Source organism: Balaenoptera borealis, assembly GCF_965194805.1.
Source record: "Balaenoptera borealis genome assembly, chromosome: X".
Taxonomy (NCBI): Eukaryota; Metazoa; Chordata; class Mammalia; order Artiodactyla; family Balaenopteridae; genus Balaenoptera; species Balaenoptera borealis.
In genome coordinates this window covers 125,946,856-125,970,091 of record NC_138881.1, presented here as the reverse complement: position 1 = coordinate 125,970,091, position 23,236 = coordinate 125,946,856, and the positions used below count along the sequence as shown (strand labels likewise).

At 39.5% G+C, this 23,236-nt stretch overlaps 1 protein-coding gene and 1 long non-coding RNA gene across 3 annotated transcripts in view; one reads left to right on the top strand and one right to left on the bottom strand.

Annotated features, from left to right (window-relative positions):
• The window catches only part of LOC309620123, a 424,602-nt gene that overhangs the window by 233,423 nt on the left and 167,943 nt on the right, over positions 1–23,236 (top strand). The gene's annotated exons all lie outside the window — the stretch shown is intronic.
• PASD1 (PAS domain containing repressor 1) overlaps positions 1–23,236 on the bottom strand; it is a 182,213-nt gene that overhangs the window by 30,481 nt on the left and 128,496 nt on the right. For both annotated transcript variants that reach the window (XM_082376108.1, XM_082376109.1), the window contains one exon: positions 7,342–7,414. In XM_082376108.1, coding sequence (XP_082232234.1) covers positions 7,342–7,414 — 73 coding nt within the window. The remainder of the gene's footprint in view (positions 1–7,341; positions 7,415–23,236) is intronic.

The window sequence follows — 23,236 nt, the reverse complement described above, 5'->3', positions numbered from 1 at the left end:
ATACCTGATGCTCTTGTGACCTAGAAAGGAGTGTACATTGCGGGGGTGGCACTCCAGAAGTATGTCCTCCAATTTTCACATTTTCCCCTTGATTAGCTTAATGTCAAAAGTGCTCTGCCTAATTTTTAAGAGATGCTTGCATTTTACTTTTTGGAAAAAAAAAAGTGCCATAGGGCTTCCAGTCAAGATGACAGATTGAATAGCCATGGGAAAAACCCTAGGTAAAATAGAATAGAATTTTACAAATGCACTCCTTTAAAAAAAAAAAAAGACAGAAATAAATTAAAAGTCATAGGAATGATCAAAAGCACGATGAATAAGCTCTAGAGAGTAGAGGTCTACTGGACAACATTGTACCTGTAGTCAACAATAATGTATACTTAAAAATTTGTTAAGAGGGTAGATCTGTTATGACTCTTATGGCAATAAAATAAATTTTCTTTAAAAATAGGGTAAAAAAAATTCTCTCTGGAGAATTCCCTGGTGGTGCAGTGGTTAGGACTTGGTGCTTTCACTGCCGAGGGACCGGGATCGATTCCTGGTCGGGGAACTAGGATCCCACAGGCCACACAGTGTGGCCAAAAAATAAATAAATAAAATAAAACTAAGCCAAAACAAGATAAAAATAAATTTTACAAATTCTCTCTGGATCCCACCTCTTCTCCACCTACTGCCCTGTTTATGTGATTCCCTTGACAGCAAAACTTCTCAAAGGGAAGTCCTCAACATCTCCAGTTCCACTATCCTCTCTTAAACCTACTCAATCAGATGTTATTTCCCTGCCCCCATCTACACTCCACCAAAACTTTTCTCAAAGTCAGCAATGGCTTCCAGGTCCTAAATCTAATGGTCACTTCTGAGTCATCAATCTACCTAATCTATCAGCAGTGTTTGGCACTGTCATCATTCCCTCCTCCTGGAAATATTTTCTTCACTTGGCTTACCTCTTACCTCACTGGTCTCTCCTCTTCTCTCTGATCTCTTAACGTTGGGGGTGCTCCAAGCTTAGTCCTTCGTCCTTATCTCTATCTTTACTTCCTCCCTTGGTCACTTCATCCAAGCTTTTAGCTTTAAGACCATCCATGTTGATGATTCCCATATCCTTATCTCCAGGCCAGCTCTGCATTTCCAATTAACTATGTAGTAGGCGTCTCAAACATTTTCAAAACTGAGACCCTGTATTACACCTTCCAACAGACACTCCTAAGCCTGCAAATTCTTCCCACAGTTTTCAAAGTTAATGCAATACCATCCTTCCAGTTGCTCAGGTCAAGCACCTTAAAGTCATCCCTAACTTCTCTCTCTTTCTCAAACATTTTCAAAACTGAGACCCTGTATTACACCTTCCAACAGACACTCCTAAGCCTGCAAATTCTTCCCACAGTTTTCAAAGTTAATGCAATACCATCCTTCCAGTTGCTCAGGTCAAGCACCTTAAAGTCATCCCTAACTTCTCTCTCTTTCTCACACATTTCATCCGATGTCAGCAAATCCAAGGGCTCTATCTTCAAAATATATCTACAAAGAGACCACTTCTCACAATTTCCACTGTTACTACCCTGGTGCAAGCCATCGTCATCATCTCTCACTTGGATTGCTGAGATAACCCCCTAACTAGGCTCCCAGCTTCCACTCTTGCCTCTGCTCCCCACAGTCTATTCTCAACATAGTGACTCTTTTTAATAAACCAAACATATCACATCATTCTTCTGCTCATAACTCTCCAATGGCTCCCCATTTCATTTAGAGTAAAATCCAAAATCCATACAATGGCTTCCAAGGCCCTACTTGACCCGACTGCCATGACATCTCTGACTTCATCCGTACCTACTCTCACTTTTGCTCACTCTGCTCCAGCTATTCCTCTAAATACCAGGCACACTTCCACCTCAAGGCCTTGCACTGGTTTTCCCTCTTCTTGAATTTTCCCCCAGATATCTTCATGGCTAGCTTTCTCACCTCCTTCAATCTTTGCTCATACTTAACACTGCACTCTCCCATCTGTTGCATTTCCAATCCTTCGCTTCCTGCTCTACTTTCTTCAATAGCTCTTCTCACCTTCTAATATATGATTTGTTTATTTACTATACTTATCTTATTTATCTAAGTCTATCTCCTCCTGTTGGAATGTAAGCTCCTCTAGAACAGGAATTTTTCAATTTTGTTAACTGATGTATCTACTCCCCTCACCTAAAACAGTGTATGTTACAAAGTAGGTGTTGAATAAATATTTGGTCAATGAATTAATAAATGAATCTAAAATGGCCTTTAAAAATAGGTATGTTTAAAATGTTCAAAAATATAAAGAAAAGGAAGTCATAAAACAAAGAATAGGACAATATGAGAAAACAAAGAGCTTTGATTTGAAGGCAGATGCTTCACTGTGTAGGAAGAGCATAGATATTGGGACCAGACAGGCCTTGGTTTTCATCTGGGCTCTGCCACTTATTATGTGACTTTGGGCAAGTTTTTCAATAGCAAGAATCCAAGATTCACCATCTGTAAAACTGGAATAATAATGCCTCATAGAGTTATTGTGGGGGTCAAGCACCTAGCCCAATGCTTGACACGTAAGTCCTCAATAAAACTTAATCCTAAGTACCATGTCACCCCCCACTCCCCACACCCCTAGATTGAGTTAGGGCTGACCTTCTTAGACCACTTTCTGGATACAATAAGTATCTGTTGGATGAACACATGATTAAGTGCTTAGCACACAGTAGATGTAAAATCAATGGAAGATGCTTTCATGATTGCTCCCTAACTCAGGTTTGTCCTGTCCTCCTCATTAATACATAATCAGCTTGGGCAGAGGGCTTCTGAGTCTGATATATACTATGGCTCTCCTGCCCCACCCAGCCCCTGGTACATGCTCAAAGCCAGCTCCTTCTAAAGAACAGTCTACCAGCTCCAGGTACAATGGATTTGAGTGAAAAAGCAACCTGATAACGTACAAGCTCCAATTTTGCCAAAATGCCTGCGTAGTGCAACACAGTCCAGGAACAACAGATCTCTAGGGATGGATGACAGAATGTCAGAAGCTGGCAACACGAGTCACCTAAACTCATCATTTAAAATAAAGTATTTGGGACAGAGTCAATTAGGAAGAATTTGCTTTGGATTGGCATTGATGCTACTACTTAAAGCCACTGCTGTTCAAATGGTGAGGTGGTGGTTCTGTGGAAAGAACTTTGTTCGCAATACATTGCCTTGTTCTCAACTCCTTGCCAGTTAACAGCTGTTCTCAACAGAACATGCCTTTTTTGAATACAGCATTGTCCATAGTAACAACTGACAGATCAAAATATGATGATCCCTGGCAGGGGTCAGTGTATGCTTTGTGTGGTTTTCTTCGTGTTTCTTTTGCTTGGGTTTAGTTGAGATCCTTGAATCTCTGGGTTTATAGCTTTTATCAAATATGGACAATTCTCTGGCCATTATTATTTCAAATATTTCTGTACTTCCCTCTACACTTTGGAGACTCCATTTACACATATATTTGGCCACTTGAAGAGTTTCTAACAGCTAATTGATGCTCTTTTCTTTTTTCTTGTTCTTTTAAAACTTTTTTCTCTTTGTGTTTAATTTTGGAGAATTTCTATTGCTTTGTCTTTAAATCCCCCAATCTACTAAATCTGCAATGTTTAATCTGCCATCAGTCCCATCTGGTGTTGTTTTCATTGCTCAAATTTCAACTTGAGATTTTTCCCCATCTTCCACGTCTCTACTTAAAATTTTGAACATACGTAACACATATGTTAATATTCCTGTCCACTAATTCTAAACCCTGTGTTTGATCTGGGTGAGTTCCTATTGATTGGGCTTTCTCTTCAATAAGAGTTACATATTATTATTGCTTTTTTTGAATGCCTGGTAATCTCTGACTGAATGCCAAATATTGTTAATTTTACCTTCTGGGGGTATTGGATAATTTTGCGTTCCTATAAACATTCTTCATCTTTGTTCTGGAATGTAGTTAAATTACTTGATTTGATCCCTTTGGTGTTGCCTTAATGATTTGATAGTCAGAACCAGAGCAATAGTTAGCCTAGGGCTAATTTTTCCCTATAACTAAGGCAAGACCTTTCTGTGTACTTTTATACCTCATGTCCTGAGTATTATGAGGATTTCCAGTGTGGCTGGTAGAGACAGGAAGTACCACCAGCCCTGTATGAATGCTGGCACTGTTCCCTCTAATCCTCTTGGGTGGTTCTTTCTCCTCACAGATCCCTGGCATCCTCTACCCATGCAGCCCTCTCCCCTCTGGTACTCTGCTAGCAACTTTAGACTACCTAGTCTCATGTCAATCTCCTCAGCTCAGGAATTCCACTGGGATCCCTGTGTGTTCTCCCTCTTGGCTACATGGCCTGGAAACTCGCTAGGTATAAGCTAGGGCAATTGTAGGGCTCATTTGATTCGTTTCCCATCTCTTCAGAGTCCCTGTCCTTTGTTGCCTGATGTCCATTATCTTGAAAACTGTTATTTCATATATTTTTGCCTTTTATTTTTGGCTGTTTTGGGCAGGAAAGTCAATCTGGTCCCTGTCACTCCATCTTGATTGGAAACAGAAGTCCCCCAATTCCATAGTATATTGTACAGTTACTGAAATGATTAAATTTGGGACTGTACAAAGGTAGAATTTAGTGACAAGTGAAAGCCAAAGGGAATGGAATGGCAGGCAAGCTATCATTATAACTAAGTAAAAAACAGATGCGATGGTAGACTGATACTGAATGGAAATTAGCAAAATTAAATAGCAACTGTGCCCTTGTGATAAGATTATGAATTTCTTTTAAAAAACTTATCTTTCAATGTTAAAATTACTTAGGTTTTATAAAGTGAGTATTTTTTTAATCCAACTTTCCTCAGAACATTAAGTTGAAGGAATGGATTCTTCACACATAGCACACTACAGATCCTGGGTAAATATTTGTTGACTGACTGATGAAGTCCGGCTGTCAGCCGTGTAGATGTCAGACTGATGGCCAGAGCTATATGGATGCCTTGGCCTTTTATCCTAGGATAGCTGAAAATTAGTTTGTGTGTAAACAGAGCACTGCTCTATTTAAATTAACCTTCTTCTACCTAATTTCCTCACTGTTTCCTACTGTCTTGAACAGAATGCTAGGTTAAGCAGAGGTACGTCTTCAGAAGGGAGAAAGTTTTATCTACACAGAAGTAGCTTGTTGAATGAGCAAGAGTTGGAAAATACAATAGAAAAATCAGCACCTCATGTTGAAAATATGTGTTCACAGCATCTCCATGTTACAGAAGAACTTAAATACCTGCATAGTCCACAGAACATGAAAATCCTTTCAAGCAAAATCACACGGAAGCCTGAAAACCAAAGTGAGAGTCTACACATCCAACCTGTTGATACTGCTCTTGAAATCCCTTTACCAGATATTTAAAGAGTGCTATAAAAATAATAGTGCTTTAACATACAATATTCATTTGTGCATCTAATGTTTATTATGAGCACCTACTATGTGTGGCCAGCCCTGTTCAAGGTATTTGGTGATATGCTGATGAACAAGAGTACCCTTGCTCTCACAGAAGTTTCATTCTATTGCATGAATACAGACAATATGTTAATAAATGAGGTTCCTTTGAGCATTATCATATATCCTTATGAGGTAGCCTGGCAGAGATTATTACCACTCCCATTTTACAGATAATGAAACTGAGGCTCTCCATGGTAAAATAACATTCCCCCAGTCACATAATTGGCAAATGGCTGAATCAGGAATTGAACCCTTATCTCCTGATGTCTAGGTCATCTTTTCTCTCTGTAGTACTGTCACCACCGCAGTGAACCAGCCTAGCAGCTATGTTACATGCACCCATGGAGTGACATGTAAGGTGAAAGACTATCCATTGGGAAGGTTTCCTAGGATGCTTTTTCTGTTCTTCTATATCTATTTTTCTTGCAGTTTGATCTTATCTCCCAGACTAGAATTTAGATCATTGAGGGCAGAACTAGGTTTCATATTTCTATTAATGTGTGTCCCTACAGGATTCTCTAGAGGAACGTCTGGTGAATGGATAATTGGATGATACATTTAATGGCTTAAGAAAAAGATGGAGGCAGGACTTCTCTGGTGGTGCAGTGGTTAAGAATCCGCCTGCCAATGCAGGGGACACGGGTTTGAGCCCTGGTCCGGGTAGATCCCACATGCCACGGAGCAACTAGGCCCATGCGCCACAACTGCTGAGCCTGCACTCTAGAGCTCACGAGCCACAACTACTGAGCCCACGTGCCTAGAGCCCATGCTCCACAACAGGAGAAGCCACTGCGATGAGAAGCCCGAGCACAACAACGAAGAGCAGCCCCCGCTCGCCACAACTAGAGAAAGCCCACGTGCAGCAATGAAGACCCAACGCAGCCAAAAGTAAATAAATAAAATAAATAAGTTTATAAAAAAGAAAAGGAAAGGATGGAGGACAATCCAGATTAATTAGGAATTGGGTTCTGCCCATAATGGGCAGATGACTCTGCCATCTCATGAGTCTACTCACATAGCCTACAGTAGCAGGCAGGTCACTAACCTCTCATTTCGAAATGCACTCACAAGTCAAAAAGACCTTGAACAATGTCTGGCGTAGAGCACAGCTTAATTCTTTTTAAAGCTACTACAGGGATCATTCTAAGCATGGCCATTACTGGCTCCCAATAAGAAATGGCTACAAAAAGGCAACTGTGCAACACCGCTCAGGTGCTATGCCCATATGGGATATTTCTTGAAATTAAAACCTATGTAGGACAAGGGAAGCTGAATTTGCCACCCCAAAATATGCCTCCTTGGCATAAGGATTATTTTGAGCTGGTTATGTTTAAGAAACAGCAGACAGAGGAGAAGCTCTGAAAACCAACAGAAGTTACTCTACTGTAAGAGATACTTCCATTTGTAAGTGTGTCTCCCTCTTTGCACAGGGAAGAAAAGGATGAGTCGAAATTTCTAGGAACTCTTATCAATGCAGAAATCCAGGACTCAAATCTGCCTAACAAGCTTCCCCACAACTGACTCCCTGCCCCCAACATCTTCTTTTATCTTTAGCTGAAAATGGCATTTAAGCTGGTAGCTTGAGCCATTTTGAAGAGTTATTCAGTATTCCGGGATCTCTCCCACGTATACAAGGAGATGTACATGTTATTAAACATCTGTTTGTTTTTCTCCCGTTAATCCTGTCTTTTTATTACAGGGGCATCTCAGCCAAGAACCCAGAAGCGTAGAGGGAAATTTGTTTTCTTCCCCCACCTTGGCAACACACATTAACTAAAGAATCAACATTATGGGAATAAGGGTCCAAGCTTTTACTCTATGTACTCAGTGTACGTACTTCTGAGGCAGGAGCATCAGGTTCAGCATGCAGGAGTTCCATTCTAGAACGTCTTCTTTGGCCTTGAACGCTTCTATAAATAAGTGAAAAGAGAGATGGTAAACACATCTCACTTGCCATTTAAATCTAAGTTCTCTATAATACAATAAAAATGAGGTTCTGTTAAAGAGAAAAACCATAGGCCCAAAATGGCATCACTTGTGCTAAAGTCCATGATACCAAACCCAGATTTAATACCTAACTTAACTGCAGTTTCAACCTTCACCACAAATGTAATCTTGATTACAGTCTGAAATTTCCTGGTCAGCACCAATTAAGTAATCTGTCACATGGGTCCTCTCTATCCCCCAAGGGAAGAAGAGGCAACCTGCAGGATTAAACCTTTGCCATTACTTTTCTCCCCCAAAAGATGTCCTGGCCTAAAAATAATCCTTTCTTTTCTTTTGCTAATAACTCCCTGGCCCCACCCCTCTTCCTATAAAAACCTTCCATTCTGTACAACCCCTTGGAGCACTCTTCCCGTTGCTAGATGGGACGCTGACCAATTCATGAATCGCCTAATAAAGCCAATTCGATTTTCAAATTTACTCAGTTAAATTTTGGTTTTTAACAGTTCAAATAAGAAAAAAAACCTGTTTTATTTTTCTTAATACATAACATCATCAATCTTTGACGTGTCGCTTTTCCTACAGAGAAAGTTGTTCTGCACCATATCTATAATAAAGTAAATCATCTGGACCCTCATTAGAATGAAGTTTTTTTTTTGTTGAAGTTTTGAATTTTATTTCTTTATTTTTTATACAGCAGGTTCTTATTAGTTATCTATTTTATACATATTACTGTATATATGTCAATCCCAATCTCCCAATTCATCCCACCACCACCCCCCCAGCCACTTTCCCCCCTTGGTGTCCATACGTTTGTTCTCTACATCTGTGTGTCTATTTCTGCCTTGCAAACCGGCTCGTCTGTACTGTTTTTCTACATTCCACATATATGTGTTAATATACGATATTTGTTTTTCTCTTTCTGACTTACTTCACTCTGTATGACAGACTCTAGGTCCATCCACCTCACTACAAATAACTCAATTTTGTTTCTTTTTATGGCTGAGTAATATTCCATTGTATATATGTGTCACATCTTCTTTATCCATTCATCTGTCAATGGACACTTAGGTTGCTTCCATGTCCTGGCTATTGTAAATAGTGCTGCAATGAACATTGGGGTGCATGTGTCTTTTTGAATTATGGTTTTGTCAGGGTATATGCCCAGTAGTGGGATTGCTGGGTCGTATGGTAGTTATCTTTGACTTTTCCCTCTTTCTCAACTCTCTTCTGATTTGTATGAAAGTTTGTTATTACTTTCTGTCTGCCTTTTCTACCTGGTGTATTTCTTGAAGGCGGTGCGCTTCCTTTGAACCTCTTGTATCCCCAGCACATACCACAGTGAAGAGCACTTACTAGGTGTTTTCATGAATATGTGCTGAGTGCATAAAGGAATAAACAAACTGACCAGTTAGTTCATTAAACTATTTGCACATCCCTCATCCCAGGCCGGCTCAGCTTGACACAATTATTTTCAAAGACCAGCTAAGGCTTCCATCTGTTCCTTAAGAGCAATTAAATGACTCCATATTGACTTCTAAATACTAAATACCTTTATGCCTGAGATAAACAGCATGTGAATGAATGTCTAATATGGTACCCACTAACTACATGTGGCTAAATTAAAATCAAAATTAAATAAAATTTAAAATTTAGTTTTTCAGTCACAGCAGACATATTTTAAGTGCTCCATAGCTACACGTGGCCAGTGGCTACTGTATTAAACAGAACAGATTAAAGAGCATTTCTGTCACCACAAAATGTTCTATTGAACAGTGTTATATCAAAGGATGCAGTGGGTGTTACTGGACAAGACACTAACTTTGACAAGAAAACATTATGAGGCAGTTAGGTTTTGCTTTAAATCCACTGGCTTGAATACTGAAAATATAAAATAAAGAAAAGCAAAGTTTTCCAAATTCTTCCATGAATTTACATTTCATACTCCTCTATATGTCAATATAGATGGCAAATATTTGACTTAAAATCAGAATGTACAAATAACCAATAAACACATACATTGTTAATGAAAAGTATTGAGGAGTCTTTCATACCTAACCAATCTATGCATGTATAAAATAGAGGGTTTGCAGTCACATCCATTGCTGGTCTTTGGTTAGGAACAGATACAAACAGAACTTTCCTTTTCCAAATTGCATCAGTTAATTTTCAAAAAGAAAGAAAACGATCAAAGAACACTTTCCTAGCTATATTTACATGAAAAGAACAGTTTCTAATTTTACGAAGAAAAGTACCTCTGTCTCATTATGTAAAATCTCAAAATGTTACTCTTAAATTGGGCCCTTAATGTTTTTTACTTTTTGAATCTTTCCCCAAGGTTTGATATTCATTGGTAAAGTAGTCAACGCTGCTGAATTACTTTAATGGAAGGTTGTTCTTGGCTCAGAAAAGCATCTACTTCTACTTGCTATATAAATGAAACGGTAAATATGAAAAAGACGCCCCAATGAATACTGTCCTTTCATACGTCAATGAGGCACAAACTAAGGTGTGTTTTGAACAGTTGTGGCACAGAGTCAGGAAACTGATGACAGTAAAAATATAATCCTAAATGTCTCTGCTTGTTTAATTTACAGCCGAGATGATCTAATCTGAAGCGATGGAAGGAAGGCTGTGACCAAAGTTTAAGGAGCTAATTTTTAAGATTATTCTAACGGAAGCTACTCCGTAGGCTCACAGAGGAAACCCATTAACACCCCATGTCTGAAATGTGAAATCTTGAGTCAAGTTGTATGTATCCTTTTTTCCTTCAGGCCCAACTGCATCTCAGCCATCCCTGGCAACTGCATTAGTACTAGCATCTCCAGAGCCTACCTGTCCCCAGGAGTCACTATGCACTTAAGTGGTTCCTTAGGGATCATGCCTGAAATGGCCTCCTGTTTTTCCCAGCCCCCACCATTGTGCCTACTATGTCAGAGTTGCCATGGAAGATGGAGAGAATTTGGGGGTCACACACACTTGGGCTCAAACTTCAGCTCTGACACTTCCTAGCTGTGAGACCTAGAGCAAGTCTCTTAACTTCCCTGAGCCCCAGTTTAAAAGTGAGACTCATAATACACACCTTTTAGGTGTCTTGTAAAGATAAAATAGTGTTTGGGAAAAAGTGCTTGGTAATCTGTACCGTCCAACATGAGCCTCTCAAACGCCCTCATTAGCCATTCTCCCTTTGATCGCTCCATCCCTCTAAGCTTCTTCTCCACTTAAATATATGATTTAGGACGTATAATACTGTAATTTGCTTCAAAATGGTTCTTTTATGATTTTAATTCTCTTCTTGAGAAAATGTGTTCCTCAGAGATGAATTCTGCATGTGCTATCATTTATTCCTTCAGAGCCAAGAAGCAGACTCTCCAGTGCTCATGTAAGCAGACTGGGATCAAGAGTTGATATTGCTATCCACCACCTAGACCAGTACTCTCCTTTGGGCAGGGATGGAGGGAGGAAGAGGGGTGTTTTATGGCTACAGGGCTCTGCATACAATTCACTCTTGTCAATACCCCCTGACTGAATGTACAAACTGATCCCCCCTAATGAAAAATAACTACTCTGCTTTTTAAATATTTCTTCTCTTTCAATATAGCTTCTTTCAGTAAAGAAATCATTAGAAAATGTCATCTTAATAGATTTACATGATCCGAAGACTGAACTAGTTTATTTCAGGAACCTTATCCAAAGGCAGATAGGCAAAGGAGATGATTTTGATCAGTTCAGAAAATCAATAACTTGAAGTGAGTGTTCATCCATCACCTTCAGTTATCGTGAGGTAACTGTTAACTAACCCTACTCCTTACCCACCACCATGAACTGCGAGCCATAGTCAAAGACTTTCCCAAAGTAACCAAAGATCCTCACAGATTTTCTGAAGAATTTAATATAGTCATTCAAACTTATCAACCTGGTTTCTTTGCTTACATGAGCTAGTTCATATGCTTGTCTGTGAAGGCCAGGCCCAGCACTAGATGAAAACCACTAATGGGGAAAATCCTGAAAGGTCTCTAGAATTACAACGGGGAGACCAGCCCCACTGACTTATTATATGATCAGGCTCAGGCAATCACTAGGCAACTTTGTGAGCAATTCCTAGGGCTTTGCTAAAGCCTGTTTATTGGAACAAAATTCAGGCTTGAACACAAAAATATGATGAACCTGTTCATGAATATTATAATCGACTTCAGATTATTAAAAACAAATTCTGGTCTTCCTTCAGATGTCGATTCCACCTGGGTAGCTTTTAATTCTATGTTTATCAATGGACTGAACTGGGACATTTTCCTTCTAGTAAAAAGGACCAGGATGGAATGCGAAACTATGTCCACTCCAGATTTAATTAATCTGGCAAACCAGCTCTCTCACACTCTAGATAAGTCACCTAAAAGGAAGGCCACCAAAATTCTTAATCTTCAACTCAAGTAAATGAAGGCTCCTAAATGAAACCAAAACCCTCCTAGTTTCTGCTATTATTGCAAAGGGCCAGGACATTGGAAAACAGATTGTTACAAATTTAAGCATTTTAGGCGCCTTTAGCCCTCTAACCAGCCTTTTCAATGCTCTCCTAACCCCCAGTGATGGGCTCTGAGGAACTACAGGAGCTCTTCCTAATCCCATTAAGAGGGAGGCCTTTTAATCATCTTTGAGAAATATTTCTCCAGATGTGGAGTGAATCTCTTCCAGTCCTAATTGACACCAGAGTTACACTCTCAGTGTTCAACTCCACTGCTGTAAAACAGCCTCTGCTTCAGAGTACTAAAACAATTCAAATAGCGGGCATCTCTAATGAACCTCAAGAGGTTCCTGTCTCTGAATTTATTCCCTTTTGTTTAGGCCCTTTGAGAGATACATACTCTTTTCTCCTTAGTTCCTCTGCTCCTATCCATTTACTAGGCTGAGACTTCCTAGAGAAGTATCATGCTAGAATTTCTGTCTCGCAAAAGGGGGAAATAATTCTAGAAATTGATAGCGGTCATCAAAGTAACTCACCAGATGAATTAAATGACCCTTTGACATCTTTTATTTTTCATCTCTGATGATAATAAAATAGATTCTGGAAACACTGATCATTTATCCCTGTTGAATCAGCTACCACTTTCTTTATGGGCAATATCTCCAACTGATGTTGGCAAAATTCACAGCACACCTCCCATCAAAATTAAAATAGACCCCTCAAAACCTCTTCTCAGAATTAACCAATATCCTATAAGTAAAGAACCCCACGAAGGCATAGAGCCCATAATAGAAGCTTACAAGGCTCAAGGCCTCATTATCCCTTGTTCTAGCCCCTGTAACACTCCCATTCTACCAGTGAGAAAACCTAAGGGCTGAGGGTGGAGGTTTGTCCAGGACCTCCCAGCAATAAACTACACTGTTATCCCTTGACACCCTGTCGTTCCTAACCCTCATACATTACTAACATACATTCCTACCAGAAGTAAATTCTTTACTATAATTGATTTATGCAGTGCATTCTTTAGTGTTCCAGTTGATGAAGCTAGCCAATACCTTTTTGCCTTCACTGGGGAAGAGAAACAATTCACCTGGACAGTAACACCTCAGGGTTTTACTGAGAGTCCTTATTTCTCACAGATCCTGAAGGCTGACCTGGATGATATGAATTTCCTTAGAGGTTCTACTTCGTTGCACTATGTGGATGATTTGCTTCTTTATTCTCCTTCTCCAGTCTCCTCACAGGAGGACACCATCCACTTGCTAAAGCTTTTAGCCTTAAAGGTACATAAGGCGCCAGAGAAAAATTACCGTTTGCCCAGTTTGATATTTAGGACATCTCATTTCAGAACAAGGGTTACACTTAGATCCAGCTAGACTTCATGGTGTCCTAAGTTTCCTCAAACCCAAAACTAAGCACCAACTGTGAGGTTTTCACAGGCTAGTCAGTTGTTGCCGAAATTGAATTCCAGATTTCTCTCTTATGGTCAAACCTCTGGATGTTTTACTAAACAATTAACAACCCCGACACAATTTTATGGGATGAACTGGATGGCACAGCCTTCAAAGCCTTAGAGTCTGATGAAGCCACCTGCCCTTGGGCATCCCAATTATCAGATTCCCTTTTTTCCTTGTTTTATATTAAAAGGAAGGGAATGCCCTTGGGGAACTCACCCCAAAACATGGGATGACCATTAACCCACAGCAACTGGACCCTGAGTCACAGGGATACACCCCTTGCCTTAGAGCCATCACAGTCACTGCAATATTTTCACCTGTCAGTTTAGCTATTATTAAGATTCCAGGGCATTCTGAACTTGACTCTCTGGAAGCTAGGAGAAATCAGCTTGCTGATATTTCTGCAAGGCCTGCTGCCGTTCAAAGGACCAACAGCAGCCAAACCTCTGTCGTGGTTCAAAGGGATATTTTCCCAAATGATAATTTAGAAAAACTGGCTAGAGAAGCCCCAAAATTGGCCTCAGAAAAGGAAAGACAAGATTGGAAATTCAACAGTCGTTGGTTTGATAAAAAGAGAAAGCTCTGGGTTTGGACCAAATAATGACCCAGTCCTACTGGAGACTCTAAAATTCCCACTGCTCACCACTGTACATGGATTAAATAACTGGTCTAATAACAACATGATAAGTCTTCAGGAACCAATATTGGTGGAGAAACATCAATAAGGTCACAAAAAGTGCCTACACCTCACTTATCCCACTTGTTCTAAGTCCAACCCAGGGAAGTCTGTTCGTACTGCTCCTGGACATTTTAAACTGCCTAACGGACCATTCGAGGTCTGGCAAATGGATTTCACACAACTTCCTCCATCTGATGGATATAAACATGTTTTAGGCATGGTCTGTATGTTTCCACACTGGACTAAAGCCTTCCCTTGAAGATAGGCTACTCCTATCTCGGTGGCTTACGTTCTTTTGGAAAAGATTATCCTTACCTGGAAAACTCCTCTTGAACTTCATAGTGATTGGGGAACCCATTTTACTGGCCAGGTGCTTTGACAAGTCTGTGCTGTTTGGCTGGTTTTACAACACTTTCTCTGTGCTTACCACCTTCAATCTTTTGGTTTAGTCCAATGCACTAATAGCATTATTAAGACTCAACTGGCAAAATATGTAGAGGCCCTCCAAATACCTTGGCCACAAGCACTGCTGCTGGTCCTTCTAAATCTCAGATCCATCCCTTTTGGAAATATAAACTCTCACCCTTTGAGATAGTCACAGGACACCCAATGCACTTGGCTCTTGCTTCTTCTAACTCACAATGGATAAAAGGAGATATATTCCAAAACTGCAAAGGCCTAGTTGTTTCCATTAAAAATATCCATGTTTTGTTCAAGCAATCTTTTTACCATGCACCCTTGGGAAATGAAGACCTTAAGCGTTATACTTTGCAATGTGGAGATTTTATCTATTAGAAAAGACAACTCTAGAAGAACTTTCTTCAACCTTGCTGGAAAGGCCTCTATGAAGTACTGCTAACCAACCCTTGTGCCACCAGACTGAAAGGAATAGACTCTTGGATTCACGTGACACACCTAAAGAAAACATCAAACCCTGACTGAACCTGCACATCATCTGGTGACCTGAAAGTAAAGATTTACCAGAACTGAAGCATACAACATCTGATGTCACAGCTTTCCCAAGATATCCAGACCAGGCCTGTTGGAAGTTTGTTGCCAAACCTTTGATGATGGCATAAGGCTTTGGATGATCTTCAATATCTATGATCTTGATAACATATGGACTTCAGATAAAAAGTGTCTGAGAGTTCTCCCTCTTACCCATCTTTATTACTCAAATGTTAATAGGTTTAACATTACTAATAAATTAATGTGTCCACTCTGTGCACTTTCCCTCTGACGTGAGACACTACACCCAGGAAAGGTCCTTCCTGACGTTGAGGGACAAAAAGTAGCTGTAACTAAAAAAACCGACTCTTGATCAGCAATGCTTTCAGAGAATGTAAAAAATTAATAAACAGAAGTCTCAGTTAAATAGAACTGGGAGACCAGAAAGGAGACCTGTTGTGCCCTGTGACAATAACAGAGCCTAACAGGAAAAGAAAGACTCCTTTTATTTCCTGGCAAGGACTCAGCCAATGAGAAGCCATGGACTATGTTTACTATGGCCCTCCCAACTTCCTTTTCCTCTCTAGAAATGTGCTCCCCTTTCCTTGATATGCAGGGACTTGCATGTGGCTAGTCATGGTTGCAGACCCTGAATTGCAATTCAGTGCTGATCCCAAATAAACGCATCTTTGCTGGAGAAACATCTGGCAGTCTATTTGTTTTAGGTCAACACAAGGATATAGTCATTGAATATATTCAAGAATGTAGTCATTGCATATAATTAAGAATAACATTCATATGAAAAAATACAAATTACTTGAATATATAAGGGCTCAGCCTGTGAGCCAAAATTGGCAGCAGCCTGTTTTTGTAAGAGGTAAGAATGATGTTTACTTTTTAAAAAGGTTGTAAAACAAACAAAGAATATGCTATAGAGACTTTATGTAGTCTATAAAGCCTAAAATATTTACTATCTGGTCCCTTTCAGAAAAATGTTTTCAATCTTTGAAATACATTCAGGAAGAGTATTTCTTAAGACATGCTTTTTGATGAATCAATAAATTTGGGTAAATTTTTTACATTGGTCATTCTATGGATTATTTTTGGATAAATTAATTTTTGGCAATTTGGCCACTGGACAAATTGACCATTTAGCAGAAAGCTTTTTAAGAACTTGTTTTTGACGAATTCACCTGGAGCTGGTCATGACTTCTCCCAAATGAAAGACACTGAATAAACAAATCGCAATTTCCAAAAACACAAGTAGGTAAAAGATTTCTTTCCCCCCAATGACTATGGAAGCCAGTGGAAAACTCAGAGTCCCATCAAAGAAGCCCCGTCTATTCTCACTTGGGAAAGATCTTGAAGGATCTGAAATTGTTAAAGATTATAGTTTCCTGCTAACAAAGAGACAACAAATCCACCCTCCCTTTTTTTAAAAAAAAACCATTTTAGAATTTGGATATACAAACACTTTCTGAGTGGCTGCTTCCAGAAATATTTTTGGATTAAGTGATCATTTTCAGTCTCAAAAAGTTTCTCTTTCTTTCTTTTTTTTGATGGGGAGGGCAAAATATGATATTTTATTCAGATATTCTGAATAGAAGGAGTGCATTATATGAATCTACCAGACTCTTCTTCGGTAGAGAAATTCATACTGTTGACTATCTGATATTAAAGGCTCTGGCAGTTTTTAGGTTCAAGCTCTGGCAAAAAGAATATGCATTTTCTGACCCATTACTCCAGGGTCAAAAAGGGTAGAGCAGGAGAATGTTTGGTGTGTGTGTGTGTGTGTGTGTGTGTGTGTGTGTTGGGAGACAGGCAGAAAATGAAATAAGATGGCTTGGGAAATACTCGGCTCTTCTCTCAGATTCCCTACTATGAGCACCACATCCCTCACTGCTCCCTGACCAAAGTGCAGAGAGGATTGGTGCCCATTAGAGGATGACATCAGGTCTGCAAGCCAAATGTACTTTACCAATAGCACCTTCCATTCTTCCTGCTCAAGCCATGGACATAGATTCTTGGGGCTTTAAAAATCGTACTGTTTGTGTGGGCTGATATATATCTGATCTGAAGCTAATATATCTAAGCTGATATATAACTGAACTTATATAGAATAGTCCAGATGATTTTACATATTAGATTATGAAGATTTAAAACAAAATGTTGAGCTTAAACTATTTAAAATATGGAGTCGCTTTTAAAATTATCTGGTAGGTAATTACTTTTATCACACAGCTAAGAAAACTCAATCCCTGTTTTAGTTATATGTTAATAGACTTGCTTCAAAACACTACTCATACACAACTAAAAAGGAACAAAACTCAAATGTTCCAACCCTCATATATTTCGATGTTTTACAAAGGATGGAGTCCAAATGGGAAAGTTTCCACCAGAGGCTTACTCCATCCATTTCATAGAAAACATCACTCTCTAAAGGGCCAGTGCGAACTTCTTTAATGTGCTTTTTTGGTTACGCCAGTTTTCCACAAACACATCAAAAGAAGAAAAACATCTAATGGCATTCAGTGGTATTTCCTCACCAGAATGGAAAAACAAGAAATGCAAAACATTCATAACACTTCGAAAGTAATACAAATCATCAACACGGTAAGAATCCTAGTCTCATGTCCCCTGTACCTCAAAGGGCAAGTAATCTATGATGAGAAGTGCTCTGATGTCAAAGAATCAAGAGAAAACAGACAAACACCAATCAAACAAAAACCCTATTGCTATGAAAATAATGGTAGGCCATCAATTACCAAAATATTTTTTTGCAAGGTTTTATCATCTTGAAAAGAATATTGCTGTTATTGGCCTCTTCTGAACAGTGTAGAAATATTAAGCAAATAAGAAGGCACCTTTAGAATCTGATTAGTGTTCTGTGGCCTACTCCTCTTTCAAATGTAGAGAAGGTGACATATAGTGTTGGTTGGTGAGTCACTGGAACATGCCTGGAACCCAGCCTGGATGCCAGCTGCTAACACTAAAGACATTCATAGGCAGAATGAATGTCAAGGCTACATAGTTCTCCATCATATATTTGTGGAAAATTCATTCCAGGAGAAATTCATAAATCAGACTAGAGACTATACTAAGGCCAGCACTGTGTGGTAAGATATAAAGAGAGTTTGCTCTGTTCCCACTAACTAATAAGCCTATTAGGCCAAGCCTTCCAGTAGAGGACAGAGAGTTCTATACGGATGCATCTCCCACTCCAAGAGAACAAAGTATTTGAAAGACTAGAACTGACAGCTCAGATGTGTTTTTATAGTTCATCTGCTACCATATTTACTTGCAGATGTCATTATTTTCATATTATCAAATATTTGATGATCAAAATTTTTGATCTACTATCAAATATTTCTTCCACCGTGAAATGTTCTAAAAACTTTTTTAGAAATTGAAGTTCATCGGGGTTTCCCTGGTGGTGCAGTGGTTAAGAATCCGCCTGCCAGTGCGGGGGACACGGGTTCAAGCCCTGGTCCGGGAAGATCCCACATGCCGCGGAGCAACAAAGCCCGTGCGCCACAACTACTGAGCCTGCGCTCTAGAGCCCACGAGCCACAACTACTGAGCCCACGTGCCACAACTACTGAGGCTCGCACACCTAGAGCCTGTGCTCCACAACAAGAGAAGCCACCGCAGTTAGAAGCCCATGCACCACACCGAAGAGTAGCCCCCGCTCGCCGCAACTAGAGAAAGCCCGCGCGCGGCAACGAAGACCCAACACAGTCCAAAATAAATTAATTAATTAAAAAAATAATTGAAGTCCATCACTGTTCAGTCATAATGACTCCCTTGACACAGCACTTCAAAGGAAGGAAACACACATAACATTTGTACATCTCAAAACAGAGCAGGACCAACTTCTTTTTAATACAGCCAGTGGCTCCAGAGGGCCGGGCCTGGGGACATATGTTCATGGTAAGGTTTTGCCAAACAGCCTTGTTTTATTTGGCATCCCAATCTTCCTACTTTAAAATCCACTCTCTCAGTCATTTCTCAAAGGTGACATTCTGTGTGTTTCTTCTGTTACTTTTATAGGACTAGTACTGAGCCGGTTGTGGAAATAAAGCAACAGAAATCAGTCAAGTCCCAACACACATTAAAGAAAAAAAACTTATTATGTGTCTTTGCCGCTTATTAAAGCACTGGTGGCCTAAGTGTTGGTTGTGTAGATATGAGATATGACTTTAAATTGGGCCTTCTTTTCCTTTTTCATCCTGCAAATTAGACCCCTTAGCTTCTAGTGGCCAGGTGGACACACGGCCTATCACACGCTTGTCTCCTAGAAATCAGAAAGTGAGTTAACTGGAGAAGATGACCTATTCTCTGAACTGAGGGAGACACAAGCTGAATGCAATTTGGATACTTCCCTCTCAGAGCTTTTGATTCTCTAGAAGAAGAGCTAAGCCAGTCCCTGTGATTGCAAGGCAAAGTGGAGAGTGTCAGTAGGAAAGTAGAAAGTAGAGAAGGGAGAGCTCTTCCAACCTGGGTGGCAGGAAGGGCTTCTGAGAGGAGGAATGAACTGGTTCCTGAATGGTGAGGAGGGTGTGAGCATACAAAGCACAGAGGGAAGAGACATTTTAGTCCATGCAGAAAACAGGAACGGAGGTACAGTGAAAGGGGTTCGACGGCATTTCCATGGAATGGTGACTTTATTATCGTTTCTGGTTTACTTGTCCATCTCCACACCAGGCAGTAAGTTTAGAGGGCAGGCACAGTGCTGGACACTGAGAATGCAGCCTTGTGGAGTTTATAGTTTCATGGGGAATCCAGACAATGAACAAGTAGTCCAAAGATAACTATACATTTACAAATTGCAAAAAGCATGACAAAGTAAAAGGGCAGGGTGCCATGGGAAGAGAACTCAAAATGGACCTAGGAGAGTATCATGCCAACCACGTGACAGCAGAGTTGAAGAGTGTTTCAGGTTGAGGACCTAAGCATGTGCACAGGCACTGCATTGGAAAAGAGCTTGGAGAATTCACAGAGGACAAGAGGCCAGTGCATCTGGAGCAGGATAGATAAGAGGGAGTGTGGCACAAAATGAGATCTGAGGACTAGACAGGTATGACAGCAGCATACCTTACAGATCATACAAAAGGACTGTGGATTTTCTTCTAAGAGCGAGGGGAAACCATTGAAAGCTTTTGAGCAGAAGAGGGACAAGATCATATTTCAACAAATGGCTTTGGAACAATCGGACATCCATATGCTAAAAAACATGAACTTCAACCTAAAACTCACACTTTATAAAAATATGAACGCAAAATGGATCATAGACCCAAATATAAAACTATAAAACTTTTAGGAAAAAATAGGAGAAAATCTATGTGACCTTCACTTTGGCAGTTAATTCTTAGACATGGCACCATGACATGGCAGAATCCATCAGAGGAAAAAAAAAATGGTAAAATTATCCCCCTTCAAAATTAAAAACTTTCGTTGTGCAAAAGAACACTGTTAATAGAATGAAAAAAGAAGCTACAGACTAGAGAAAGTACTCGCACATTAAATATCTGACAAAAGACTTGTATCCAGAATATACAAAGAATTCTCAAAACTCAATAATAAGAAAACAAACAACATAATTTTGAAAATAGGCAAGACATTTGAACATTCAAATGATGAAAAGATACTCAACATCTTTAGTCATTAGTGGAATGCGAGTTAGTGTTTTTGTTTCTTTGTTTGTTTGTTTGGCCACGCCGTGTGGCATACACTATCTCAATTCCCCAACCAGGGATCAAACCTGTGCCCCCTGCAGTGGAAGCGTGGAGTCTTAACCACTGGACCGCCAGGGAAGTCCTGGAATGCAAGTTAAAAGCATAATTCAATACCCTAAAAAAGTGAAATAAAAACGTACGTCCACACCAAAAACTCGTCCACGAATGTTTACAGCAGCTTTATTAATAATTGCCAAAACCCATCAACAACTCTGATGTCCCTCAACAGGTGAATGACTAAACTGTGAGACATCCATACAACAAAATGCCACTCAACAATACACAGTTATTGATGCAACAACTCAGATGAATCTCAAAGGAATTATGCTAAGGGAAAGAAGCCAATCTTGAAAGATTATATACTGTATGACTCTATATGATATTCTCAAAAAGACAAAACTATAGGGCTGCAGAATAAATTAGTGGTTGACAGGGGTTAAGGGTGAGATGAGATAGGACTGACTATAAAGGGACAGCACGAGGAACTTTTGGAGGTGTGATAGAACTGGTCTTTATCTTGACTACGTTCATGGCTACACAAATCGATGCATGTGTTAGAAAACACAGAACTGTACACCAAGAGAAAACAAATCAATTTTACTGTATAATTGAACAAATGTGTTTAATAACTTAAAAATGAAAATAAGTGTCCACAAACATACTTGTAAAAGCATGTTCATTGCAGCTTTATTCATGGTAACCACAAACTAGACATAAATGTTCATTGAAAGAAAAATGCCTAACAAATTGTAGTCTATCCATAGAATAGAATATTCCTCAGCAACAAAAGGGAATGAACTACTGATACATGTGACGTGATGCATCTCAGGGACATTATGCCAAGTTTAAAAGGGCAGACTCAACAGACTATATATTATATGGTTCCATTTTTATGACGTTCTAGTAAAGGAAAATTTAATCTATGGTTAAAAACATCAGAACAGGGGTTGCCTCTAAGTGCGGGGATAACAGGGAAGGGGTACAGAACAGCTATCTAGTGTGTTGAAAATACTGTATGTCTTGATAGGACTGTGGGTCCCATGGGTTTATGCATTTGTCAAATATACTTAAGATCTGTGCCTTTCATTATGTGTAAATTTCACCTTAAAAAATGTAAGCAATATGAACTTAATTGAGGAGGTTCGCTTTTCACAATGACATGACATGGCAACCCTACAATTACTCTCTGTGCATTCCTGACTTGAGCAAATAAGTAAATATATGGAGAATAATGAGCCCAAGCCTCTCTGACTAGTGGAAAAGAGTGTTGCAAAAGTGGAAACGGGAAGACTGGAATGAGCCTTGTAGTGTTGGCTCAGGATTGGAGGTATCCGTATGAAGTCATGGCATGTATTATTTGATACAGACACATACACAAAGGTATACATACATATAGATGGGTAGATATGGAAATAAATATAGATATAGATCTTTATGCCTATGTATACAGTATGTGTGTTGTGTGTGTATTTGTTTCCCAGTTCGAAAAGCACCTATAAGCAGTAACAAATCAGTAACTATGAGTACAAGTAGCACCGAGAGTTTCTAAATAGCTGCCCTTAAGGAAGCCAGGATTCCCCTTTGACTAAGTCTTAGAGAACAAGCTGATTTCATGGCTGAGGTGGAGATAGTACAAAACGAACCTGGAACATCACATAGTGCCAGAAAGGAAGGAATGCTCCAAGAATGGTGTGAAGTATCAAAATGACACAAGAGCCAGACTGAAGGGGCTGTCACTGGTCGATGCTAGGACAATCAGAGCATTGAAATAAATAATAATAGCAAAAGATTAAAATCCACTGAATAGACAAATGAATAAATAATGAATGAATGAATCAGGCAGAGGGGAGGGGAGAGAGAGAAAGAAGAGAAGGGGAAGCGAAGGGAGAAAAGGGGGTGAGAGGGGAGGAGAGGAGATGGGAGAGACGGGAAAGGGAGGGCAGAAGTGGGACAGAGGGGGAAGAGAAGGAGAGAATAATGATAAAACAAATGGGGCAAAATGCAAACAGTTGTGAGTAAAGGAGGATGCATATGGTAGTTCCTGACAGATTGAAATAAAAAGTTTAAAAGTGAAAAAAGAATGTTTAATGGAGCTAAAGCAAAAGGATATCCTGGGATTTAAAAAAAGGTAAAGCATTAGGAGTTTGAGTAACATATACACACTACTGTATATAAAATAGATAACCAACAAGGACCTACTGCATAGCACAGGGAACTCTACTCAGTATATTGTAATAACCTATAATGAAAAAGAAGCTGAAAAAGAATATATACATATATACACATAACTGAATCACTTTGCTGTACACCTGAAACTAACACAACCTTGTAAATCAACTATACTTCAATTTAAAAAAAAGGTAAAGCAAAAAGTATTAAGTTGAAAGAGAGCAGGATCCTATCCCACTTCTTCAGATACCTAATACACAGCCTGACATCTTCATTACAGGATGACAAATGCATACCATCAGGAAAAAAATATTACATTGTTAATTGTCTGAGTAGAA